The 27,580-nt window shown below is 39.8% G+C and overlaps 2 protein-coding genes across 6 annotated transcripts in view; one reads left to right on the top strand and one right to left on the bottom strand.

Annotated features, from left to right (window-relative positions):
• Positions 1-15,132, bottom strand: part of Pign (phosphatidylinositol glycan anchor biosynthesis class N) — a 120,599-nt gene extending 105,467 nt beyond the window's left edge. Inside the window, exons 1-5 of the mRNA XM_041647478.1 lie at positions 15,006-15,132; positions 10,287-10,382; positions 8,801-9,037; positions 7,897-8,018; positions 6,941-7,039 (exon numbers count right to left, since the gene is read on the bottom strand). Coding sequence (XP_041503412.1) covers positions 6,941-7,039; positions 7,897-8,018; positions 8,801-9,021 — 442 coding nt within the window. The 5' untranslated portion in view covers positions 9,022-9,037; positions 10,287-10,382; positions 15,006-15,132. The remainder of the gene's footprint in view (positions 1-6,940; positions 7,040-7,896; positions 8,019-8,800; positions 9,038-10,286; positions 10,383-15,005) is intronic.
• Positions 15,133-15,369: 237 nt separating this feature from the next.
• Relch (RAB11 binding and LisH domain, coiled-coil and HEAT repeat containing) overlaps positions 15,370-27,580 on the top strand; it is an 85,012-nt gene continuing 72,801 nt past the window's right edge. For 3 of the 5 annotated variants that reach the window (XM_041647465.1, XM_041647448.1, XM_041647431.1), the window contains exon 1: positions 15,371-16,125. In XM_041647465.1, coding sequence (XP_041503399.1) covers positions 15,600-16,125 — 526 coding nt within the window. In that variant the 5' untranslated portion in view covers positions 15,371-15,599. Of the gene's footprint in view, positions 16,126-27,580 lie in introns of all 5 variants that reach the window. The other 2 variants (XM_041647458.1, XM_041647440.1) reach the window with 1 other exon arrangement.

The following is a 27,580-nucleotide window of genomic DNA, read 5'->3' as shown; positions in this document are numbered from 1 at the left end:
GCATCTAGCGACCCTTTACCAGCACAACTCAAAGAACGGAAACACACAAACTCTACTACTAAAAACAATAAGAATAACTGGAGTAAACAACCACTGGTCAATAATATCACTTAATATTAATGGTCTCAATTCACCTATAAAAAGGCACAGGCTAAGAGATTGGATACAAAAGCAGGATCCAACATTCTGCTGTTTGCAAGAAACACATCTCAACCACAAAGACAGGCATCTACTCAGAGTAAAGGGTAGGGAAAAGAAAAAAGCAGGTGTGGCCATTCGAATTTCTAACAAAACTGATTTCAAACTAAAATCAATCAGAAGAGATCAAGATGGACACTTTATACTCATAACAGGAACAATTCATCAGGATGACGTCTCAATCCTGAATATCTACGTTCCTAACATAAAAGCACCCACTTATATAAAAGAAATATTACTAGAACTCAAGGCAGACATCAAACCACACACACTAGTAGTAGGAGACTTCAATACACCTCTCTCTCCAATGGACAGGTCAATCAAACAGAAACCTAATAGAGAATTAAGAGAATTATTGGAGGTAATGAAGCAAATGGACTTAACAGACATCTATAGAACACTCCACCCAAATAGGAAAGAATATACCTTCTTCTCTGCAGCTCATGGAACCTTCTCAAAAATTTACCACATACTTGGAAACAAAGGAAACCTTCACAGATACAAAAAAAATCAGTGTCCTACTGTGTCTTATCAGATCACCACTGATTAAAGTTAGAAGGCAATAACAATACTACCCCCAGAAAGCCAACAAACTCATGGAAACTGAACAGTCAACTACTGAACCACACCTGGGTCAAGGAAGAAATTAAGAAAGAAATTAAAGTCTTCCTTGAATTTAATGAAAATAAAGAGACAACATACTCAATACTACGGAACAGGATGAAAGCAGTGCTAAGAGGAAAGTTCATAGCACTAAGTGCCCACTTAAAGAAAACAGAGAAAGCATACATCGGGGACTTAACAGGACACCTGAAAGCTTTAGAAAAAAAAGAAGTAGATTCGCCCAGGAGGAGTAGAAGACTGGAAATAATCAAACTGAGGGCTGAAATCAACAAAATAGAAACACAGAAAACAGTCCAAAGAATCAATAAAACAAAAAGTTGGTTCTTGGAGAAAATCAACAAGATCAACAAACCCCTATCCAAAATAATTAAGCAACAGAGAGAGAACACGCAAATAAATATGATCAGAAATGAAAAGGGGGACATAACCACAGACACAGAGGAAATTCAGAGAATCATTAGATCTTACTACAAAAGCCTGTATGCCACAAAACTGGAAAATGCAAAAGAAATGGACATTTTTTTAGATAAGTACCATATACCAAAGCTAAGCCAAAACCAGGTGAACAATCTAAATAGACCTGTTAGTAGCGAAGAACTAGAAACTGTTATCAAAAATATCCCTTCCAAAAAAAGTCCAGGACCAGACGGTTTCAATGCAGAATTCTACCAGAATTTCTAAGAAGAGCTAATACCTATACTCCTTAATGTATTTCACAATATAGAAACAGAAGAGTCATTGCCAAATTCCTTTTATGAAGCTACAGTCACTCTGATACCAAAACCACACAAAGACTCAACCAAGAAAGAGAATTACAGGCCAATCTCGCTCATGAACATTGATGCAAAAATCCTCAACAAAATACTGGCAAACCGAATCCAAGAACACATTAGAAAAATTATCCATTATGATCAAGTAGGCTTCATCCCAGAGATGCAGGGCTGGTTCAACATACGAAAATCTATCAATGTAATCCATCATAAAAATAAACTGAAAGAAAAAACCATATGATCATTTCATTAGATGCTGAAAAAGCATTTGATAAAATTCCTCACCCCTTTATGATAAAAGTCTTGGAGAGATTAGGGATACAAGGGTCATACCTAAATATAATAAAAGCTATTTACAGCAAGCCAACAGCTAACATTAAATTAAACAGAGAAAAACTCAAAGCCATCCCACTAAAATCAGGAACACGACAAGAATATATACTCCCTCCATACCTCTTCAATATAGTGCTTGAAGTTCTGGCAATAGCAATAAGACAACACAGGGGGATCAAGGAGATTCGTATTGGAAAGGAAGAAGTTAAGCTTTCGTTATTTGCAGATGATATGATAGTATACATAAGCGACCCCAAAAACTCTACCAAAGAACTCCTATAGCTGATAAACACCTTTAGTAATACGGCAGGATACAAGATCAACTCCAAAAAATCAGTTGCCTTCCTATACACTAAGGATAAGGAAGCAGAGAGGAAAATCAGAGAAACATCACCTTTCACGATAGCCACAAATAGCATAAAATATCTTGGGGTAACTTTGACCAAGGAAGTGAAAAATCTATTTGAAGAGAACTTTAAGTCTCTGAAGAAAGAAATTGAAGAGGACACCAGAAAATGGAAGGATCTCCCTTGCTCTTGGATTGGGAAGATCAACATAGTAAAAATGGCAATTCTACCAAAAGCAATCTATAGATTCAATGCAATCCCCATCAAAATCCCATCAAAATTCTTCACAGATCTTGAGAGGACAATAATCAACTTTATATGGAAAAACAAAAAACCCAGGATAGCCAAAACAATCCTATACAATAAAGGATCTTCTGGAGGCATTACCATCCCTGACTTCAAACTCTATTACAGAGCTACAGTATTGAAAACAGCTTGGTATTGGCATAAAAACAGAGAAGTCGACCAATGGAATCGAATAGAAGACCCTGACTTTAACCCACAAACCTATGAACACCTCATTTTCGATAAAGGAGCTATAAGTATACAATGGAAAAAAGAGAGCATCTTCAACAAATGGTGCTGGCAAAACTGGATGTCAATCTGTAGAAGAATGAAAATAGATCCATATCTATCACCATGCACAAAACTCAAGTCCAAATGGATTAAAGACCTCAATATCAGTCCGAACACACTGAACCTGATAGAAGAGAAAGTGGGAAGTACACTACAACACATGGGCACAGGAGACCACTTCCTACATATAACCCCAGCAGCACAGACACTAAAGGCATCATTGAATAAATGGGACCTCCTGAGACTGAGAAGCTTCTGTAAAGCAAAGGACACTGTCACTAAGACAGAAAGGCAACCCACTGACTGGGAGAAGATCTTCACCAACCCCGCAACTGACAAAGGTCTGATCTCCAAAATATATAAAGAACTCAAGAAACTAGATCATAAAAGGCTAATCAACCCAATTATAAAATGGGGCACTGAGCTGAACAGAGAATTCTCAACAGATGAAGTTCAAATGGCCAAAAGACACTTAAGGTCATGCTCAACTTCCTTAGCGATCAGGGAAATGCAAATCAAGACAACTTTAAAATACCATCTTACACCTGTCAGAATGGCTAAAATCAAAAACACCAATGATAGCCTATGCTGGAGAGGTTGTGGAGAAAGGGGTACACTCATCCATTGCTGGTGGGAATGCAAACTTGTGCAACCACTTTGGAAAGCAGTGTGGCGGTTTCTCAGGAAATTCGGGATCAACCTACCTCTGGACCCAGCAATACCACTCTTGGGAATATACCCAAGAGAGGCCTTATCATACAACAAAAGTATATGCTCTACTATGTTCATAGCAGCATTGTTTGTAATAGCCAGAACCTGGAAAAAAACGAGATGCCCTTCAATGGAAGTATGGATGAAGAAAGAATGGAATATATACATATTAGAGTACTACTCAGCAGTATAAAACAAGGACTTCTTGAATTTTGCATGCAAATGGATGGAAATAGAAAACACTATCCTGAGTGAGATAAGCCAGACCCAAAAAGAGGAACATGGGATGTACTCACTCATATTTAGTTTCTAGCCATAAATAAAGGACATTGAGCCTATAATTAGTGATCCTAGAGAAGCTAAATAAGAAAGAGAACCCAAAGAAAAACATATAGGCATCCTCCTGAATATTAACCTTCATCAGGCGATGAAAGGAGACAGAGACAGAGACTCACATTGGAGCACCGATCAGAAATCTCAAGGTCCAAATCAGGAGCAGAAGGAGAGAGAGCACTAGCAAGGAACTCAGGACCGCGAGGGGTGCACCCACACACTGAGACAATGGGGATGTTCTACTGGGAACTCACCAAGGCCAGCTGGCCTGGGTCTGAAAAAGCCTGGGATAAAACCAGACTCACTGAACATAGCAGACAATGAGGACTACTGAGAACTCAAGAACAATGGCAATGGGTTTTTGATCCTACTGCATGTACTGGCTTTGTGGGAGCCTAGGCAGTTTGGATGCTCACCTTAGGAGACCTGGATGGAAGTGGGTGGTCCTTGGACTTCCCACAGGGCAGGGAACCCTGATTGCTCTTTGTGCTGATGAAAGAGGGAGAATTGATTGGGGGAGGGGGAGGGAAATGGGAGGCAGTGGCGGGGAAGAGACAGAAATCTTTAATAAATAAAAAAAAAGAATATAAAACAATTTCTGGAGTGGAGAGGCTTATTCTTTGCCCAGCCTTAGCCTGGCTTGTTTGTAGCCTGCTCTCCTTAACTTAAATTATCCCAAATACCTTTTGACTCTGGACTTTTATCTTTCTTACTTCTGTATATGTAACTTTAACTCTTACTGTGTGGCTAGCTGGCTCCTGACGTCTTTTAGGTCAAAATTATCTCAGGGCCTGTACCTCGAGGCCTGTACGACAGAGAAAAGCCTGGCTCGAGTTTGAAGGATTGTCTCAAAGCTAATGAAGATGAGACAGCAAATCCAGGTAGATGTCCCTCAGGCCAGAGAAAGGGCTTAGCTGTCTCTCATTGGCTGGAGGTACCCCTACATCGCATGATGTCGCTTAACCTATATAAGCTGATGCTCACAGTAATAAACTGAGTTCCTGCTTTGACTTGACTCCCTATCACTTCATATTGTCCTGCTTCGTGGGGCTGCTGGTCTGATTGCCCTGTATCATGGAGCTGCAGAATGGGCAGATAGCACACTCACCTTTCCCTGGTGATAAGAAGGCTAAGGAGGCCTAGCAACGTCTTCCTCCCTTTGTTCTCTTGTTGCTTGTTCCTTCTTGGTTCTCCTATTTATTCTCTCTGCCTGCCAGCTCTGCCTATCCTTGCTCCTGCCTAGCTCTTGGCCATTCAGGTCTTTATTAGACTGCCAGGTGTTTTACACAGGCAAAGAATCACAGCTTCACAGTTAATCAAATGCAGCATAAACAAAAGGAGCACACCTTAGAATAATTTTCCCCGACAACAGAGCATGAAGTAATGACACTCTACATCAACTCTGCGCAACTGACACTGACTCTGCTCAGCTGTTCTACTCCCCGAATGCAGACTTCTGAAGGAGTTGGTTATTTACCACCACACATAATGAACCATTCCTATTGGTCTGTGGCATCAGTTCTGTTTTATCAACTGTGCCCAGAAGTAGAAAGACTAATTTGGCAAGCCACAGTAACTTAACCAGCCCTCACTACTTCCTAAAGAACGAGATATAAAATAGCAAATGGGACTTGCCCAGTGTAACACCGGCTTATGAACAGCACATGTACAATTCTGATCATATAGTTCGCTTTCAGGACACAGAACTTTCTTCAGTGCTTCCACTTTTATCCGTGCTATATATAATGTTATAAAATCTTTACATTAAATGATCTGTCACTTTGCTCCCAGGAAAGATCATTTAACGACAAGAACTTCATCCAACTGACTTTTTCAAATAAATTTTCTAATTAAGAGATGACCTAGTATTTGTGGATTTGTTCACATAAACAAATTCAACAAATCCTAACTCCAATGCAGTGAACTGTAAGTAGCATTTCAATATATTAAGTAACATATTAGTATTATATGCATTAAATGCCAACACTATGGCACAATAAATAGATTAGTCATTATAAATGTTTGCATATTTAAAATCTTATGTAACTACCAACTGGCTTCTTTAACAAATTATCCAAGTATAAAGAGTCAAACACCAACACTGTTCCCATAACGAGAATAAGCACTTTGATAAATGATGCACGTGAATCATTGAATTTTAAAACAATCTTTTATGGTGTTACATTATTAGAACATATTTTATATAAAGGAAAACTGGAGCTCAAGTTAATAGGGTTGTTATATGATAAAATATATCATTTCATTGAATTCAAAAATACTAACAGTGTTCTTCCAAAAAAGAAAAACAATTTTAGCCAGCAGTGGTGGCACACGCCTTAAATCCCCCAGCACTCAGGAGGCAAAAGCAGGTGGATCTCTAGGAGCTCGAGGCCAGCCTGGTCTACAGAGCTAGTTCCAACACACCAGGACACCCAGAGAAACCCTCTCTCAAAAAGCATATATATAGTGTTCCACAGCAATATTTAAAATGCAACAAAGGAGAAATCCTATCTGTTGAACTGACAAGTCCACTGCATGACACATACCTGTTTTCAGAAGTGATAAAAAAAAATCTTTAGAAATAAATAAATACAACATATCAAAAATAAAACCCAGCAAGATGGCTAAATGGGTCTATGCACTTCTCCCAAGCCTGACGACCTGAGTTACATCCCTGGGGTCCACATGTGGAAGGACATGACTGCTGCACATTGCTTCTGACTTCCACATGGGTACCATGTGCACCATGAGCACACACTCACTATGTAGGACAGGCTGGCCTCAGGCTCAGGGAGATCTACTTGCCTCTGTTTCCAGAACACTGTGACTGACGGCATGCACCACCACTCTAGGCTAAATGAAGTTTTTGGGTTTTTGTTTGTTTGTTAGTTCTAGATAAAGAATAAAAAGCCAAGGGACAGAGTATAATAGAGTAACAGACTAGCCTCATACGGGAGAGGTCCTGAGGCCAATCCCCACCACTGCAACAATAAAAACATTTATTTCTGACTTACTTGCTTCCTGAAGAAATATGTTCGATACACTTACCTTTGGCAAACATAGGCAAGATGTCCGGACTCCCCCAGCTCCATGTGTACCTGCTCTCATTAAAGAGAGAGTCAAATTCGACAGGATTTTCTTTCCATCCTTGAGAAGAGAAGCACACAATAATATAAGAAAACAACAAAAGAAGGTCTGAAAGAAGCATTCTTTAAACAGTAATTGAAGACAACACATAAAACTCAGATTTTATTAGGCTTATTATAGGCTATCTTAAAATAAATGGAAGAAGCTGGGCAGTGGTGCTACAATCTTTAGTCCCAGCACTCAGGAGGCTGAGGCAGGGGGATCTCTGTGAGTCCAAGGCTGGCCTGGTCTACAGAGAGAATTCCAAGAAAGGCTCCAAGGTTACAAAGAAACCCTGCCTTGAAAAAACAAAAACAAATAGATAGATAGATAGATAGATAGATAGATAGATAGATAGATAATCCATTTCTTACTAAAATAATCACTTTTAAATTCTTGATTGTAATGTCTAACATTATTTACACTAACATATTCACACACACACATACTTTTTCAGTGGGCGGATTAAAATTTAATTCCAGAATCAATACCAGGGCGTGTTCATGTGAGTAAGGCATACTCAAAGACTTGTTAAAAGAATCTCAAAGCACAATCTTAGGACTTGACAGATGGCTCAGAAGTTAAAAGCACTTGCTGCTCTTGCGAACCCTGGTGTCCTAGGTTTAGATTCCAGCACCAATACTGGGTGGCCCACAACCACCTCTCACTCTAGTTCCAGGGAGTTGAATACCTTCTTCTGGCCTCCATGGGCACCTGCACACATGGGGTGCATAAACAGACAAGCAAATACACACACACACACACACACACAAATCCTTAAAAACAGATTGAGCTTTCAACTAATGACATGATTCAGTGGTAGGAAAAGCATTTATATAGCAAACATTTTATCTGACAAAATTGTTTCAGAACAGAACCTTTGGCAACTGCACTGACATCCTCATAAAACCCAGCTATTAAGGCTACATGGCCAGGACGAGATTCTGTTGGCACGCGTGTGTGAGATACTCCCCAACTGCCTTCATGCATTATGACGTTCCTAAAAGACAATCGGGATGAACAGTTAACATACGCTAGTATTAAAACTCTCATGAGGCTTTAAGGAAGATCTTTATGTAAGGAGTCAAAAACCAAAAAGTTAATTTTATGATGGAAAGGAATCTCAAAACCCAGTTGATCCCAATCCTATAGTGCCCACCAATTCATCACAGTAGCATGAAGGAACCTAGGTACTATAACAAAGAAAATACTCCCCTATTCCAGAGAAATAAGAGACAAACCACACCCTAGAGTTCTAAGCCACAAAGCAGAGATGTTTGCTAATGGAGGAAAACAATAACATAAAGAACGTTACATTGTTAAGTTTTATTTGCTGCCAGGATGGTATATGGCTATATAAAATGAAGTCTTTGTTCTTAACACATGCAGTACAGTGTTTGGTGAAGAAATGCCACATTGTCATATTTTCATATTGTTCAGGGGAAAAAACTAAAAAAATTATAATATATACTGACACAGTTGAGTGTGTAAAAAAAATCACATATTTTTAAGAATAAAAAAAAAGGCCAGGGATGGAGGTACACGGCCTTAATCTGAGGGCTTGGGAGGCAGAAGCAAGCAGATTGCTAAGCTTGAGGTCAGCCTGGTCTACCAACGTCCAGACCAGTCAGACCATGTCTCAGAAAAAAAAAATGTTTTTTGTTTCAAAAACTGTCAACTGTAAACTAATCAATGCTTAATCAATTAATTCATAATACAACCTTTTCTTCAAACTCAATCTATCATTTCTAAGACACACCCGGAGCTTGGTTCCGTCCTTACCTAATAAACGGTGCTCTAGAGTTACCATCTTCATCTAATTCATAAAGAGTATCTGCTCTCAGGCCATCGGCAACAAATAACACTAATCTTTTTGCTGGGGGAGGCAATGGTGTAAACTGAGGAGTCATCCCATGAACCAAAGGAGATGTAAAATAAATGTCAAAGATGGAGGTGAAGAACACAAAATGTACAAGCAATCCCAAAGCAAAAAACAGCAGCATATCCAGAATGAGAAACCTGCAAGAGAAGCCAAAACAGGGAACAAAGTCAGGCTGGACACGCGTGAAAAGGATCTTCAGCATATCTGATGGCTTCACACACTGGCGCTGTGTCAGGATATTATACAACTTCTCTCATTTATAATGCTAACAAAAACACTGTTTAACAACTTAAGATAATACTGAAATAAAATATATGCTAAAGTACACCAAGCAAAAAGATATCAAGTTCATGAGGGCTGGAGAGATGGCTCAGCAGTTAGGAATACTAGGTGTTCTTCCAGAGGTCCTGAGTTCAGTTCCCAGCAACCACATGGTGGCTCACAACTATCTATAGGGGGATCTGATGCTCACTTCTGGTATAAAGGTGTACATACAGATAGAGCACTTACATACATATAATAATAATAATAAAAGCCATGATGTTTTTAAAAAGAAATCAAGTTCAATTAGGATTAATAAACTATAACTAATCCAGTTAACTACTAAACAATTAAAACTTAGCAAAGGAACACAGAACAAAAGGTCATATAATTAGTTAGGTAATCACAGAAAATCCTAAATAACACAAAAAATGTAACTCAAGTCACTCTTGGTTGTCCACATGGCACTGTTCCCACTCCTAGAATTAAATTTATTAAATTACTTAAATCTTTAAATTGTCAGCTTAGAGGTTTGACTATCTAATCGGCAATAAACTGAATGGGAATCTGCATTCTATCCATTTTGTGAGTGACACAAGAAGTTAAACTTCATCTGTGCTTCAGAAAGTCTATACTCCTTAAACAAACACTTTATTTCCCTAAGTCAATAAAAAGGGTTTTATTTTCTCATTAAATGAAATTATTGGTCCTTAAAAAGGAGCACTCGGAAGACTTATCAGAGATCTGATGAGCTTACAAATGCTAAAGAAAGAAAACCACACAAAGTGAAATGCCTAAATAATAATGTAAGATAGTAGCCATTAAACCTCAAAGACCAAAGCGTCCATAGAAATGCTTTCAAACCGGCTGTCATTTTGCTTTTGTTGGTAAATGTGTCCACAGATTAAGAAATAAAACATGTGCCTTTAATCCCAGCACTTGAGATGCAAAGCAGGAGAATCTCTGTGAGTTCGAGGCTAGCCTGGTCTATAAGAGCTAGTTGTAGGACAGGCTCTAAAACTACAGCAAAACCCTGTCTTGAAAAAAACAAAAAAACAAACAACAACAAAAAAAGAGAGAGAGAGAAAGAAAACATGAGAAGCAGTATTAGGTACGTGTAATAACCTTGAGCTGAAAAAGCCATGAGATGAGAATTACAGACACATTTTATTCTCCCTGGTCTGAAGAATCAAATGTCACATGGATTCATGTGTAAACGTCCTGTAAAGAGAAAAGAGACAGTATAAATGTGCTTATCAAAGACAAATTAAAAAAAATGAACCAAAAGGTCAAAATATTTTATTCTAAGAGAATTTAGGGTGAACAAAATAAACAAAGACTAATTTTGCAATCTAATCTCTCAGTGCAATGCTTGCTTCTTTCCAAATTTATATGATCATTAAACTACACAGTGGGTACCATCAAGACAATGGAATTCTGAATATTAATAACTGAAACACAGAAAAATTAGCCAGGATTCTACTACCTTAATGAGCCAGCAGTTGTCTGACCCCTTGGAAGGAAAGAGAGGCTTAGTCTCCTTAGTCTGCAGTTGCCCAGCCTTGGTAAAGGAAAGACTTCTCTAGTAGCTTGGCTGCTTTGCTTTTCTGGTTTTCGGGTTGAACCCCAATTTGTCTCTCGATTTTTATCATTCATGCTATAGTTTGTCCTCCAGTTTTGACTATCAATAGCAGTCATGTGATTTAAAAATGTATATGTAGGCTTTGGATTTAGCTCAGCAGACTTATCTGTTCAGTACATAACTATGGGTTCGATGATTTAATGTCTGCTTTTGTCACTTTGCGATCATTCAAGGACAGCAGGAAAGGTTACCCTTTGCATCCATTACAGTTCTGTGCAAAGACTCAAATGTTTGCTGAATAAATCATTTAGAATTAAGTTTCAATACCAATATGTCCAACAGCCACTAGAGGTTGCCTTGCTCCTCTGTGTTTCCTGAAAAAAAATCTGTAAAGTTCCAAAGATATTTTCAAAACAAACACAAAAAAGCCCATGTTTTATGTTTAAGTAACTTATTATACATGAAGTTTCAGTGACTTGAAAGTATGAATATTTACCCAATCACATTTATCTCAAGCAATATTGCCATATAACATTTTTCTCTAAAGGGAATCACTTTTTATTCACATTTATTAAAAAGTAAAATTAAAAATTAAATTGTTTGAACCTTCAAAATAAATGCATAACTATAAAAATTAAAGCATACATATTCACTTCCCTATTCAAAAATATAGTTTATATCTGTTTTGTTTAACCAGAAAAGGGGAAATGGTGAAAGAGGTCCTTCTGTTTATGTGTTGCTTTCATTGGTTAATCAATAAAGAAACTGCTTGGCCTGATAGGGCAGAACTTGGGTAGGCAGAGTAGACAGAACTGAACACTGTGAAGAAGGGCAGAGTGGCAGAATGCCATGGATCCCCTGCCTGGGACAGATGCTGGTTAGAATCTTGCCGGTAAGCCAGTTATGTGGCCATACACAGATTAATGAAAATGGGTTAAATTAAGATGTAAAAATTAGCCAATAAAAAGTTAGAGCTAATGGGCCAGGCAGTGTTTAAATGAATACAGTTTCTGTGTGATTATTTCGGGTGTAAGCTAGCAGGGCAGCCAGGACGAAAAGCAGGCCCTCTCTCCTTATAACATCTGTGGGATATTTACCACCATCAACTAAACACTAATAAAGTATTAGACACTATCAAACATTAAATCAACAAAATGCAAACATAATGTTATTGGTGGTAATTTAAGACTATTAAATCCTCAAATAATTTTAAAACATAAATGATTAAAAGTGAGCCAGGAAGTGACAGCGCACACCTTTAATCCCAGCACTCAAGGAGGCAAAGGCAAGCGGATCTCTGTGAGTTTGAGGCCAACCTTGTCTACAGAGTAGGTTCCAGGACAGTCAAGGCTACACAGAGAAACTGTGTCTTGGAAAAAAAAAAATTATGGTGTTTTTTTTAAAAAAAAATCTTTTATATTTCTATTGCTAAGAGACAAATGTCAACTACTATCTTTATTCATATGTCAGCCTAAAAGGCTTTGATCTGGGTCAGTGTTCCAATGGAGAAAGAAAATTTCCAACAGCTATTAATATAAGTAGAAGTCAGAAATTCTTAATATCCCAGTATATGCATTAAAGCAATTCATGCACAATACGGAGAAATAAAGTTACCCTATGGGGCCAGGTGGTGGTGGCACATGCCTTTAATCCCAGCACTCTGGAGGCAGAGGCAGGTGGATCTCTGTGAGTTCGAGGCCAGCCTGATCTACAAGAGCTAGTTCCAGGACAGGCTCCAAAGCTATGGAGAAACCCTGTCTCGAAAAAAAAAACCAAAACCAAAAAGAAAAACAAAAAAAGATACCCTACGGGAAGACTGGTCAGTTGATTTCCTGCGCAATACAGTTATAGAAACAAGCCTGCAGTTACAGGATAAGAACTAGAAATCTAATTACAGATGTGTATACCAGCCACAGAAGAACTCAAATGGTCAACCTAAGACTCAGAGGCAAACACTTCAAATCTATTTTCTATTTGCACTTTAGAATCCAGACCCTAGATTAAAGCTGCTGCCTCTCTCGGTCCTCCTGAATAAACTGCTTTTCCGGGCTCCCTTAGCATTGGCACTTGTGTTTTAAAATCTGCCAACTGTCCTCAGTATCCAATACGCCACTAATTAATTCCTGGCCACACTAACATCTGCTGCAGACCAGGCTCCATGACAAGAGCATTCACAATTCTAGGTCCATCATCCGCCTGGGCAGACCAATGCAAGCGAAGCTCAAGCATTTCCAGCGTCACCTAATAATAATGTGCATAGGCTCCTCTGTCATTGTCAGTGCATCAGGGATCCCGACTGTAGCTTCCCAAACTTTCTCATTACAAAGAAGGAAAAAGTGGACATAACAATGCATTTCTGCTCGTGTCTTTCCCATGCCATTCACTAATACTCCATTTCAAAATTTGGTTTTTAATCTCTTTGACAATCTCAAAGTAAGGATTGATAATCCCTTTTGCTAAGAAATGTGAAACACAATACAATATTGGCCATTTTATACTATTTCCGTATTGAAGATTTTTTTTCAGATTCATTAACAAATGGTACAGAACAGTATTTATCCGAAGAATTGGAAGCCAAAGTTTTATTTAAACAACAACAAAATCCTTACTACTAAAACTATCTTTCAATTATCTTACAATGCAACAAGGTTCCTTACATTCTTTCACAATTCAGAGTATCTTTCTCCCTAGCTCCCTGTCCCCTATTCCCAACTTAAACCACTTCCTTACTCCTCCTCCCATGTAGTGATAGTTCATTTGTATTTTAACAAATAAAGTTTGTCTGAAGACTAGAACGCAAAACGGTCACACTAGTCATCCATAAAGGCCAGGTAGTGGTGGCACACAACTTTAATCTCAGCAGCCACACTAGTTAGCCATAGAGGCCAGGCAGTGGTGTTACAGGCCTTTAATCCCAGCACCAGAGAGGCATATAAGGCAGGGTGAGACAGGAACTTGCTCTCTTTCAGTCTGAAGTTTTCACAAAGGTAAAAGCTCTCTAGGGGCTTGGCTGCTTTGCTTCTCAATCTTTCTGTGGGTTTTTATTATTTGTGCTACAATTGGTGCCAAACATGGGGTCCGAACCCACAACCCTGAGATTAAAAGTCTCACGCTCTGCTGATTCATGCTACACTCCCTCCATATCACATGAAACACTATTTAAAAGCTTCTAAGAAAACGCAAACAACAATAATAACAATGACAAAAAACTCTCAAAGTCTCATTCAAATGAAATTGTAGTTTATTGATTAAACTGAAATAAAAGCCTACACTTAGCTTCTGGCATACTTTACATGTAAACCAATAGCTGTATCTAAAGTCACATAACAATGCTCTATTTTTATCTTCCACAAAGATAAGGGGGCAGTTGAGGGCTTCACTGTGACAGAGCAGGCAGTTAGCACAGCTGCATACTAATTGTATTGTCTGTTAGGAGTTGTTTAGTTGGGAAATTGAAACAAGGAAAAAGTGGCAAGCTGTGTGTAAGAAATTGAAATAGCAGTCCAACACTAACGGCTGGGAAACACCTCCTTATCACCTCGGCCAACAATCAAGGAATAACACAAAAGATAGACGATCTTCCAAACTTAGGAGTATAGTTCTGTGCTAACGTTTCATAAAGAAAATCAACTCTTTCTACAGCGTGCATTTTTTTTTTAAATCGTTAAGCTCCACAATCCAAACCTTGATTCTAGCCTAAATAAACTCAGAAAAGTTTCAGGGGATTGTGGGAAAGAATGGTTTTGGACAAAAGATGGGTGATGCTAGTGCCACTGAATGTGTCCTACTGGAATGGGATGACCAAGTCATCAAGGCTGCCCAGACTAAAGTTTACAAATTTCTAATGGTAGATTGAGATTAACAGTTTGAAATTTTCATTTGGTGCAAACTGTACGTTAGTTCCAAGGGTTTATGGAGCACTGAGTTTGTCGTCCAAGTCCAAGCAGTTCACAGATGAGTGCAAAAGCAACTGGAAACTCGAGTGCAATTTCCGTTGAGGCTTTATCTGAACCCCGCAGCTCTCTAGGTCTGATTCTGGAGACCGAGGGGCCGCCCACTTCTAACTGCAAGGAAGTCATGCGCTCGCTAGACCTCCAAGAACAGAAGAGCAAAGAGCAAGATTCTGACTACTGCCCATGGCACTTACTATCTGGGCGGAGACAGCAAACAGCTGCAAAAAAGGAAGCATGAAGGGAGTTGCGAGCGTGAGGTCACCGTGCTGGTGCGGCCACACCTCAAGTGCAAGGGTCTCGGGACTTTACCTGGGGCTTATCCGGCTGAGGTCGGGTCTCGGGAACCTTCTCTGCACGAAGTCAGGACCCGGGCATGAAAGTCCCAGAAAGGCCCCTAACCCTCCCAAAGCACATCCAAGCTTTGCCCCTCAGCCACCTGCACCCCTGCAACACCAGGGAACGCCCCCAAGTTGCCTAGGCCTCCCCAACTGTCGCGATACCTCCAGCGAGCCCCAGAAGCGCCAGCCAATCCGCGATGGGCTATGGGCGTGGCTTTAGTTTGAGTCCAGAGCGGGTCCTTCAATCTTCCTACTTCTGGGCCTGAAGTGGGTGGAGCTGAGGCGGGGACGGGGCGGGGCGAGGACGGGACACAAACCTGTTCTCGCGAGACTAGAGACCAGGAAGACGCCTGCAGAGCCGGCTGCTGGTGCAGCGGCGACTGAGGCTGCGGGTGCTGCTGCATCCCTGCCTCCTACCTCCCAGTCCGGACTAGTCTGTAGGTGCGAAGAAGGGACGCTGTCCGCCCTGGCTGTCTAGGTGCTCAGTGGCTCCAGGGATCTAACGGGGATTCAGATTGCGGCCTGTCGGGCCAGGCAGGGAAGCACCCACATTCCTGACAGTAAGATGGCGGCGGTGGCGCCCGGAGGTGGTGGCAGTGGCGGCGGAGTAAATCCATTCCTTAGCGATTCCGATGAGGACGACGACGAGGTAGCGGCGACCGAGGAGCGGCGGGCAGGACTTCGGCTGGGTGCTGCGGTCGGCCTGGATCCTGGCTCTGCGGACTCGCTGTCGCCACAGGACCCTATGGCCCCTGGGAGCAGCGCGCGACCGGGGCTCCCGGTGGAGACGGCCGCCCCGCCGGCGGCCCTGGGGGGCAGCGGGGAGACCCCTGCCCGATTGTCAATCGATGCCATCGCCGCCCAGCTGTTGCGCGATCAGTACTTGCTGACTGCCCTGGAGCTGCACACAGAGCTGTTGGAGAACGGCCGCGAGCTACCACGGCTGCGCGATTACTTCTCCAATCCTGGCAACTTCGAGAGGCAGAGTGGGACTCCACCAGGGATGGGGGCGCCTGGGATCCCTGGAGCATCAGGCGTTGGAAGCGCTGGAGGTCGGGAACCGAGTACGACGTCGGGCGGTGGGCAGCTCAGTAAGTAGCCGCAGCCTATCACACCTGCAGGCCTGGTATTAGAAGAATCTCTGTGCTCTTGAGGGTTTTTGTGTGCGGGCTGCGAGTCTAGGGTCGTTTTTGAGAAGCGAGACAATATTGAGCTAGGTGGGTGGTGCCCTGCGTAGTGGAAGCAAGGGGATCCCCCTGTAGCTGTCTTTGTATTGGCTCTGATCTTTGGCAGGTGTTGCACTGCTGCTCCCCCCTCCCCACCCCAACCGTAACCCCGTTGGTATTGGGACCCATAACATCAAGAGTTTTCTGTTTATTGGCAATTATGGCACTCTAGAAAACTTCCTTATTGGGCAATTTGCCCTAGGCATTTTTCCTTTTTCCCACAGTCTCTTGAATCATACTACCAGGAAATAATGTTTCTTAGTAATTCTTTGATTCACTGAAGAACTGAAAAAAGAATGGCATAGGAAATGGCAGCGCACTGTACTGCTGTTAGGGTCACTGAAGACCTTTTCTCTTCGGAAGACTTAATTCAAAAATTGTTTTTTCCATTATTTTGTATATTAATTTATGCTAATAAAAAGAAGGAAATGGGATTTCTCTGCTTCATTGGATGTGTTCTGTTTAAATAATATCAACATAACTTAATTTCACTACCCTAAATTTGGTAGGGTTCAATTTACAGGAAGGCTATGGAACAAACCAAGGATCTTCTGCCACCTTTTTTTCACCATACCACCACTGTGTAGGCTTTTTTCTCTGAATAAGCTAATCTATTTTTTTCTTCTTACATCATTTTTAGCAGCAGAGTAATCACTAATATAGCCATTATTTATATATAAGTTTTATATGAGGATTCTCAGTTTTCTTTTTGAGAGACATCAAATTTTTCCCACACTGATGCTAATACTTTGGTGTGTTTTGTGAGGCCAACCGGAATTTACTAACAAATCAGCCTAATTGATTTCTCTAAGTGTCTGTACTTTTGAATGATTCCAGAGGATGTAAATTGCTAACATTTGATGTAGTAGAACTGGAAAGGGTGCATTTTCTATCAAGGGAACTCCTAGGCATATCTCCTTCTTTTATACCTGTCTAAATTATCTAGTAAGTATCACCTGACAAACTCCCTCATCAGGACCTGGGCCAAATGTCCCTTTTATAGTACTTTATGTGCATCCCAGACTTAGTTTTAACCTACATCATAGCCTTTGGTCTTTTGTATGGCAGTAGTGATTTAACAGTCATTCCACCTGTTAGCTTGGAGTTCCTGCCTCTCTTTACCCAGGACTGAGATTTAAACCCAGGGCCTTGTATCTTATGAACAAACTGTTCTATCTCCCCAGTTTTGTGCGTGCGTGCGTGCGTGCGTGCATGTATGTCTGAACGAGAGGATGACTACTGATCAGAAGATGAGGACTTCTCATATCTTTTCTTTTAAGTGGCAGTTCTAGGAATTTAACTCAGATCTCTATCTTAACATTCATTCTACCACAGCTACTGTATTCTGATACAACTCAAGAAAAGTTAGGTTGTTTCAGTATATGATCAAGCAAACTATCTAATAATTCAGAGTATGTCTTCACTCAAAATAGTCAAGCAGGTGATACAGAATTCATAATTTAAAAGATGAATTGAGAAAGCATAGCCCCATATTGAGGGGAAGATGCATGATCTTCCAGGAGTATCACTCCATTAAGGTAGCCACAGTACATAGCATTAACCTCAAAGTCAGGACAGTCAGACTGTGCATGTGATTGTAAGCTCTCCAGGGTAATTGGTTTAGCCTCCACAGAGGAGCAAACACATTTGTAGTAGAATATTTTTTATTCTATCAGAATTTCATACAATATATTTTGATCATATCCATGTTCCATTCCTTCCCCTAACTCCTCACCCATCCAACTTCAAGTTACCTTCCCTTCTTTTTATATAACCCACCAAGTCTTTTATGCTGCCAAAAATTCATGGGTGTGAGCCCCTTCACTAGAGCGTAGTTTCCCTACCAGAGACCATATCCTTAATGAACTGACTCTTCCCCCAGAAACCATCGATTATCCCTGCCTCGTCAGGTAGTTGTGTGGACTTGTGAGCCCCTCCCTACTCCTTGTTGGAATGTGGATTGGCTTGATCTTGTGCAGGTCTTGTTCAGGGCAACCACAGCAGCTATGAGTTCATTGGGCTGGGTCCTTATGAGGGAGCTATTATTAGTCCTATCATGTCCAAAAGACAATTTTTTTACTAGTTCTCCCTGTAACAGCGCAAATGAATGCGGACAGATTGTAAAAATATATACAGCTGGGGCTGGAGAGATGGCTCAGAGGTTAAGAGCAATTGCCTGCTCTTCTAAAGGTCCTGAGTTCAATTCCCAGCAACCACATGGTGGCTCACAACCATCTGTAATGGGGTCTGGTGCCCTCTTCTGGCCTGCAGGCATACACACAGACAGAATACTGTATACATAATAAATAAATAAAATAAACATTAAAAAAATATATACAGCTTTAATGGGGAAATAGACTTACAGACCCACAGGTTCCTGCAGAGAACAGGAGAACAGAAGGGGCTGTGGCTCACACTTACCAGATTTATATGTAAACATTAGCCCGAAGCGAGCACGCCCCCTAATGGGCTGGGCTTATCCCTACATCTCCCCAGCTTCTGGCTCTTTGGATCTTTCTTCCCCCTATTTTCCAATAGTCCCATGAGGCTTTGGGAGATATTTGCATTTGTGATAGAGCACTCTACTGGGGTTATCTAATCAGTTGTGAGTTTCTACTTCACTATCAGCCAGATCCAAGTACATTTATCAACTATTCTGAATCAAGTTATCACATGAGGCCAATTCAGCTTGTATGATTGGTTTCAGCCACCAAGCTTAGCTGCATGATTGCATGTGATTTTTCTGGTGACAGAGCGTGGCTCAGCCTCAAGGAGAATAAAATGAAGTTGTAAGCATGGGTGTAGTGTAATCTTCCAGATTGTCTCACCCATTGCAAAAGTACAAGTCAGATTGTTTTTAAAACCTGCTAGTCCTGTTGTGGAGGTGTAAGATTGTTCAAAGTAGTGTCATCAGATTTTTATGTTATTTTTGCCATCTCTCAGCTCTGTATTTGTGTGCTGCCTTAGTTCATACTTTCAGCTTGATTCTGAACCACCAACTTTACCCTTATTTTGTGGCTTGATGTCATCCTCTCTCTTTATTCTATTTTTGTTCCACTTTACTGTTACTAGTTACTGCTGTTAACACAGATTTACATTTCCTTGTGCTGGGATACAAAGTGAAGTAAACAGTCCTGTGCACCATGTAGGAAAGATTATCAGAGAAAAAGTATGAACTGGAGCCGGTGTTGGTGCGCATGCCTTAATCCTAGCACTCAGGAGGCAGAAAAAGACAGATCTCCAAGTTCAAGGCCCGCCTAGTATACAAAGTGAGTTCAAGGACAGCCAGGATTACACAGAGAAACCCTGTCTCAAACAAAACGAAACAAAATGAAATGAAATAGGATATAGTAGAAAGGCAAGGAATATAAACATCATAGTTAAGGGAACATGTCACAAATAAAACGGCACTTGTGGGACTTACAAGAAGAGATGGAGAAGTGCACAGGCTGTGAATGCCTCAATGCAAGGTAATTAATCTTTCCCTTTGCTTATTTTTATTTAATGTGTATTTGTGTGTACCCACAAGCAGAGGCCAGAGAACAACTATGCAGAGTTAGTTTTCTTTATAGCCGGGCAACTAATAGTGAGGCAACAACATCAAATGTACATATAAATAAAGCTACTTTTACTTGTGATTTATAGAGCCACTCTGCGTATCTTATATTCAGCATGTATATAATAGATTTAGTTCTCAGCCTTGATAAAGTTAAGAACAGGTTTGCTCTTTTTACAACTATGGTGCCTCATTAGTTGCCCAGCTATAAAGTGAATTATTAAGAAGTTACACAGGAGACATGCTGGTCTATGAAGAAACACTTTGTAGCTACAGCATTGTGTATTAGCATGTACTTACTCTGTGGTATTTTGTTTTGTTTTTGGATAGATTCTCTAATCATGTTTTGAGAAGAAGTCCTAGGTTCAAATGATTACCCTACCTCAGTTTCCCAAGTAGGTAGAATGGCAAGTGTATGTCATATATCACATCTGGTTGCATTCTTTTTTAGCAAAAGAGGTTAATTTTTCCAAAATTTCCCTTAAGTATTAGACCATTTGGAATATAATAGACGCGTGCTTGTCCTTTAATAGCCCTGATCATGTTTCTGTGTTGCACAGTCCAGAAGCCATGTTAGTAACAGGACTCCTACAGAAATTGCTTAAAATTTGCTTTTAAAATTTTGTGGCTAAATCCAAAAAAACCATACTTACCTTGGACCTACAATATAGACTACTAGTCTTCAAATCCAAAATACTTTTGCTTACAAACTCTGTTACAGTTTAATCAGAATTAGCATTACTTTTTTCCATAAATAACTATTTTATTTCAAGATGGAATAAATTTTAATGAATTGGAATATTTTTAATTAATTTTATGTATATGGGTTTTTCGCCTGCATGGATGTCTGGGCATCACATGTGTGCATGATTCCTCACAGAAGTCAGAAGCCATCAGATCTCCAAGGATGGAGTTGCAGGCAGTTGTAAACCACCATGTGGAAATCAAATCTTAAGTCCTCTGCAGAAGCAAGAAATACTCTTAACCACTGAGCCATCTCTTCAGTGCTAATATTTTTCTTCTCTGACATTATAATCATTATTTTTTAAGATACCACAGCAATTTTTTCCTATTATAAAATGTAAAATTATTGGCTTGTAACTATAAAAAATATAGGGACTAGGTTTATAACTTTGTGCTAAGACAGTTGCCAAGCAAGCATGCGTGAGGCTCTAGGTTTGACTCCAGCACTATTCATGCCCCCCAAAAAGGGGGGAAAAAAGGAACTTTTTAAGGCAAGTAGTATTCACTTTGTAGATAAGGCTGCCTAAAATTCAACTATATGACTACGTCTGTCTCTCAGTGCTTAAATTAAAAGTGTAAACCGCCACTTCCCAGCAAGAGTATATTTTTCAGTGGCTATAATCATACCAAGTTAAAAATCAAATTGTGTTTGCCTTCCTCAAAGTTCTTCCCTGTTATATAGATAAGTTCTTTAAAACTTAAAAAGAATAATACTACCAGTATAACAGAAGAATAATGATTGTATCATGACTAAAAAGGTTCTAGTCTAGACATTAATGTATATCTAAAAATATTAGGAAGAAAAAGATGAGTGCGTAACATAAAATATGTTTACCTGAGGCTGGGATGTTAGAACCTGTGCCAATAATCTGAGCGTTCTTAAGATGGAGACTGGAGTTTAAGGCTGGCCCGGGCTACATAGGGAGACCCTGTCTCAAACCAAAAAAAAGTTATGTGAAATCAACAGTCAACATAATTCTATTATTCCTTTAAAATCAGGTGTGAAACAGAATTCTGGCGTCATAACACCAGAATATTTCTTGGTAAAGATCCTCCTTGTGGTCACGCATGCACAGGTTGGAGACATCAGAATTGTGGACAAGGACCTATTTGTTACTTTTCCTATTGCTGTGATAAAATACCCTGACCAAAAAAACAACTTAAAGAAGGAAGGGTTTATTTCAATTTACAGTTTTAGGGTTCATCATAGTGGCAGGAGCCTGAGGCAGCTGGTCACATTATTCAGGAAACAAAAGGAGGTGGATGCTCATGGTTAGCTCACTTTCTCCTTTTTATACAACCCAGGATCCTAGCCCAGAGAATGATGCCACTCACAGTGGATGAATCTTCCATCTTCATTTAATCTCATCATGATAATCCTATACAGACGCTTACAGACGCTGGTCTCCCAGGTGATTCTAGGGCCTGTCCAGCGGCTAATTAAGTTGCATGTCGCGAGCAGTGTATTTTTTCCTGGATTTTTTTTTAACGTGTATTGAGTGTTCATTAGAAGTCAATATTTTAAAATGAGATTTCTACCTTTTGATCTAAAACTTAGTAAGATTTATAAATCTTGAGTAAAGAGTATAGTTTGATGGGTTTTTTTATTATTGAAAATATTTTTCATGAAATGTATTTTGATGTTTTTCACCCTCTCCCAATTCCTTCTGGGCTCTTCCCACCTTCCTACATACCCAACTTTATGTTTTCTCTCTCTAAAATATATATAGAAAAACAATTACACAATAAACATACACCCCAAAATATACAAATCAAAAACCAGAAAATATAAAACAAAGTATTCCGTTGAGCTCATTTTGTGTTGCTCAACTACTCTGGACACAGGGCTTACCATGAAGTCTGGGCAATATGCCCAGTGAGACTCTATTGAAGGAAACTAATTTTTACTTTGCAGGTGGTTATCAATTGCAGATAGAGTCTTGGTTAGATGTCGTACCTTACGTTCATGCCACCCTCTCAATGTCTGAACCTGTGCAGACTTTGGGAATGCTAACTCCCTCTCTGTGAGTTCAGATGTGCATCAATCCTGTTTTGTCTGGAAGACAGTTTCCTTGGAGGCTTCCATCACCTCTAGCTCTTGTATGTCTTTCCATCTTCTGCATAAGTTCCTGAGCCTTAAAAGAAGAGGTTTGATGAAGGCATCCCATTTATGACTGGGTAGTCCAGAGACTCACTTCATATTTTCCAGTTGTAGATCTCTGCGTTAGTACCAATCTACATCAAGAAGCTTCTTTGGTGATAGACACTGCTCTGTAGGTAGGTATAAACGAATGTCATTAGAAGTCATTTTATTGCTGTGTTCTTTTAATAGAATAATATAGTAAGTTTTCCCCCAGTCCCATAGACTCTTGATAACTTCAGTATTTTCAGGCATGGGTTCCTTCTCATAGAGTGGGTCTTAAATTCAATCAGAAAAAAACAGCCTGGCATTGGCATAAAAACAGATAGAAGAACCAATGGAACCAAATAGAAGACCCAGATATTAATCCACACACCTTCAAACACCTTATTTTTGACAAAGAAACAAAAAATATCAAATGGATAAAAGAAAGCATCAAATGGTGCTTGCATAACTGGATATCAACATGTAGAAGAATGAAAATAGATCCATATCTATCACCATGCACAAAACTCAAGTCCAAATGGATCAAAGACCTCAACATAAAGCCAGCCACAGTGAACCTTATAGAAGAGAAAGTGGGAAATACACTGAACGCATTGGCACAGGAGACCACTTCCTAAATATAACCCCAGCAGCACAGACACTGAGAGAAACAATTAATAAATGGGACCTCTTGAAATTGAAAAGCTTCTGTAAAGCAAAGGACATGGTCAACAAGACAAAACGACAGCCTACAGAATGGGAAAAGATATTCACTAACCACATCAGACAGAGGTCTGATCTCTAAAATATACAAAGAACTCAAGAAATTGGTCATCAAAAGAACAAATATTCAAATTTAAAAAATGGAGTACAGACCTAAACAGAAAACTCTAAACAGAGGAATCGAAAATGGCTGAAAGACACTTAAGGAAATGTTCAACATCCTTAATCATCAGAGAAATGCAAATCAAAGCAACTCTGAGATTTCATCTTATACCTGTAAGAATGGCCAAGATCAAAAACACTGATGACAACTTATGCTGGAGAGGTTGTGGGTTAAAGAAAAAGCTCCTGCATTGCAGCGGGAATGCAAGCTGGTACAGCCCCTTTGGATGTCAGTGTGGCGATTTCTCAGAAAATTAGAAAACAACCTTCATCAAGACCCAGTAATACCACTTTGAGGTATATATCCAGAGGATGCTCAATTGTGCCACAAAGACATGTGCTCAACTATGTTCTTAGCAGCATTGTTTGTCATAGTCAGAACCTGAAAACAACCTAAATGCCCTTTGACTGAAGAATGGATAAGGAAAATGTACATTTACACAGTGGAGTACTACACAGCAGAAAAAAAAACTACATCTTGAATTTTGCAGGCCAATGGATGGAGCTAGAAAACATTGTGAGTGAGGTAACCCAGACCCAGAAAGACAATTATCACATGTACTCACTCATAAGTGGTTTTTAAACATAAAGCAAAGGAAAACAGCACACAAATCACAATCCCAGAGAATTTAGATAACAATGAGGACCCTAAGAGAGACATACGTAGATCTAATCTACAAGGGAAGTAGAAAAAGACAAGATCTCCTGAGTAAATTGGGAGCATGGGGACCTTGTAAAAGGGTTGAAGGGGAGGGGCGAGGTAGGAAGGGTAGCAGAGAAAAATGTAGAGCTCAATAAAAAATGTAAAAAAATAAAAAAATTCAATCAGATAATAATTGGTTACTCTCAAAATAATTGTGCTACTGTTCTGCCAGTTTATCGGCAGGCAGTTTGCTACTGTAAGTTATAATGCTCATGGCTGGGTAATATTGATGATTACTTTTCTCCTGTGCTACTACCTACCTAGAGTGCCGTTCAATACCATGTGTACTAGGAAGAAACTTCTAGTTAGTCAATGGATTGACTTTTCTGTGTTCAATGAGATATGTTTTTATCAATAGGGTTTTTAGCAATAGGCCCTTATCATTTAGTGTGGAATTGTCTAGTGTTTGGATGTTTCCATGGAGCGACTTTGGCCAATAATTCAACAATATGTAACTCCTTGCTGGCCCTGAAGGTTTTACCTGCTGGCTATGTGATGTCTGCTTGAGGCATTGTTTCCCTATTATTTGGTGATTGCATTTAGATTTCTTTCGTGTGTGTGTGTGTGTGTGTGTGTGTGTGTGTGTGTGTGTCAGTAGGTTTCCACCATGTTTTTCACATGCTCTTTAGTATTAATTATCTCTCCCTGTTTTCTCACTTTACCCTCCTTTTTCAGAACCCTCCCTATTTAATCTTCCTAGTCTGTCTTCCCTTTTGTCTCTCCAGAATAGCACATTCCATTTCCCTTTCTTTAGGAGATCATAGTCACTTACTGGGTACTCAACTTCTCTGTTTATTTGGATTGTATCACACATATTAAAAGCTAGCATCTACATATAAAAGAAAATATGCAATCTTTGCCCTTTTGGGTCTGGACTACCACACTCAGGATGATTTTTTTTCCAGCCCCATCCATTTACTTATGAATTTCATTTTTCTTTTTTTAAAAAATATATTTATTTATTTATTATGTATACAATATTCTGTCTGTGTGTATGCCTGCAGGCCAGAAGAGGGCACCAGACCCCATTACAGATGGTTGTGAGCCACCATGTGGTTGCTGGGAATTGAACTCAGAACCTTTGGAAGAGCAGGCAATGCTCTTAACCTCTGAGCCATCTCTCCAGCCCCGAATTTCATTTTTCTTAACAACTGAATAGCATTCCATTGTGAAATGTACCACATTTTCACTATCCATTCATCTGGACATCTAGGCTCTTTCCAATATCTGACACTTCTGAATAGAACAGCAGTGAACATGGATGAGCAGGTGTCTCAGTAGTATATGCCCAGGAGTGGTATAGCTGATGATGAGGTGGATCTGTTCCAGACTCCCTGAGGAACTGACACGCTGATTTACTTTATTGCTGTAGCAGTTTGCAGTCCCTCCAGCAATGCATAAGTGTTTCCCTTTTCCTTCATCCTTGCCAGCACATGCTCTCATTTGTTTTACTGATCTTGATCATTCTGACTGAGGTAAGAGGAAATCTCAAAGTTGTTTGTTTGTTTGTTTGTTTTTTCCACAATAGCCAAAGATGGTGATTTTTCGTTTTGCTTTATCTTTTGAGAACTCTCTGCTTATTTCTATGCCCCATTTGTAATTGGGTTGTTTTCTTGATGCCCAGGTTTTTGTTGTTGTTTTGATTCTTTATATATTATAGATGCAGACTCTGATCAGTTTTGACAATGAATGCCTCTTTAGTGGCCCATGCTCCTACATCTTATATGTGAATGGGCTGTTTCTCTGTCAGATTTTATTACTTTTGTTCTTTTGGTTTTCAGCAATTTGATTATGATATTCCTCTGGTTCTGTACTCTATCCTCTGGTGTTCCCTTAACGTTTTTGAATCTGTATCTGCTCAACCTCCTGTTTTATTTGTTGCCTCCATTTCTATGTTTCTTAGACATTTTGTTGTTGGTCTATGGAAATTATTTTGTTAATTTTCGTCTTAGTCACCTTTCATTGTTCTTCAAGTAGAAAACTTTGTTTCCCCCCTCCCCCACATTTGTCTATATAACTGCGCATACATGCCCAGAAGTCATAGGCCACTTGCAGAAATTGGTTCCTTCCTCACTATCTGGAGTGCACGGACTGACCACAGGTCATAGATTCACAGCAAGTGCTTTGCACACTGAGTCCATCTCACTGCCCCTGTAATTATTATTAATTCATTCCTCTGTCATGTTTATTCTGCTATACTCTGCATTGAACTTTTGGTATGAAGCATTTACTTTTCAGGTCTACTGATGTTTCTAGAATTTTCATTTTTTTTCTATATTCTGTATTTTCTGCTAGGATTTTCTATCCTCTTTGTTTTTTGTTATTTTCTATTATTCTGCTAAAACATCATGACCAAGACAACTTGTATAAGGAAGGGTTTATTTTAGGCTCAAGGTTCCAGACAAATAGTGTCCATCACCACTGGGGATGGAAAAGTTTGGCAGCAGGCAAGCAGGCATGGCAGCACAGTAGCGGAGTGCTCACATCTTACACAGCAAACAGGAAGCAGAGAGAAGCTCCCTGCAAAGGGTACATGGCCTCTGAAACCCAAAGCCTATGTCCAGTGGAACACTACCTTCACAAGGTAACACCTCCTAAGCCCCCTAAACACCAGCAATTGGGGACAAGTATTCAAATGCCTGAGACTAGCTCAAACCACCACACTTTGATTCACTAAACATAATTTTAGTCAATCTTTGTGCTCTGATTGCCTCATATGGCTTGCCTTGGGATTGATCCTTTTTGCTCATATTTTCTCTTGGTGCTGGATGACAGTTTGCTGTTATTGTGTATCAAGTAATTTTGGACTGTCTGATAAGCAGTGTATTGGATAGATTGTGAAGACTGGCTTTGATCTGTTTTTCCAGTTTCTTCTGTTTCCAGTCAGCAGTTATCCAGCCCAGACTAAATCTACAAAGTCTTTCAGGTGCAGGTCACATAACTGTCTTTGCAGAGGTGCTTACTGTCTGTTTGGAATGTTTGGTTGCTTGGCTGGTTCTGGTTATATTACCTGTAATATGTTTTGTGTATACTTTGTTCATAAGTGAGCCATTTGGGTAACATGATTATCTAAAGTGGTTAGATTATTTTTGAGCATTTTTAATCTTTTTGTTTGGTTGGTTGGTTAGTAGAATTTCTAGAATTTATAGTTTTATTAAATGATGGAGGAAGGTCATTGGTTAAGTAATAAAGAAACTGCTTGCCCTCATAGGTTAAAACATAGGTAGGAGGAGTAAACAGAACAGAATGCTGGGAGGAAGAGGAAGTGAGCTCAGAGGCCATGTTCCCCTCTCCTGGGCAGACTCGA

The sequence above is a fragment of the Microtus oregoni genome, unplaced genomic scaffold, assembly GCF_018167655.1.
Source record: "Microtus oregoni isolate MIOR12 unplaced genomic scaffold, Mior012 000003F_ref0000135, whole genome shotgun sequence".
NCBI lineage: Eukaryota > Metazoa > Chordata > Mammalia > Rodentia > Cricetidae > Microtus > Microtus oregoni.
The sequence above is the reverse complement of the archived record's forward strand: the minus strand, read 5'-3'. Positions and strand labels throughout refer to the sequence as shown.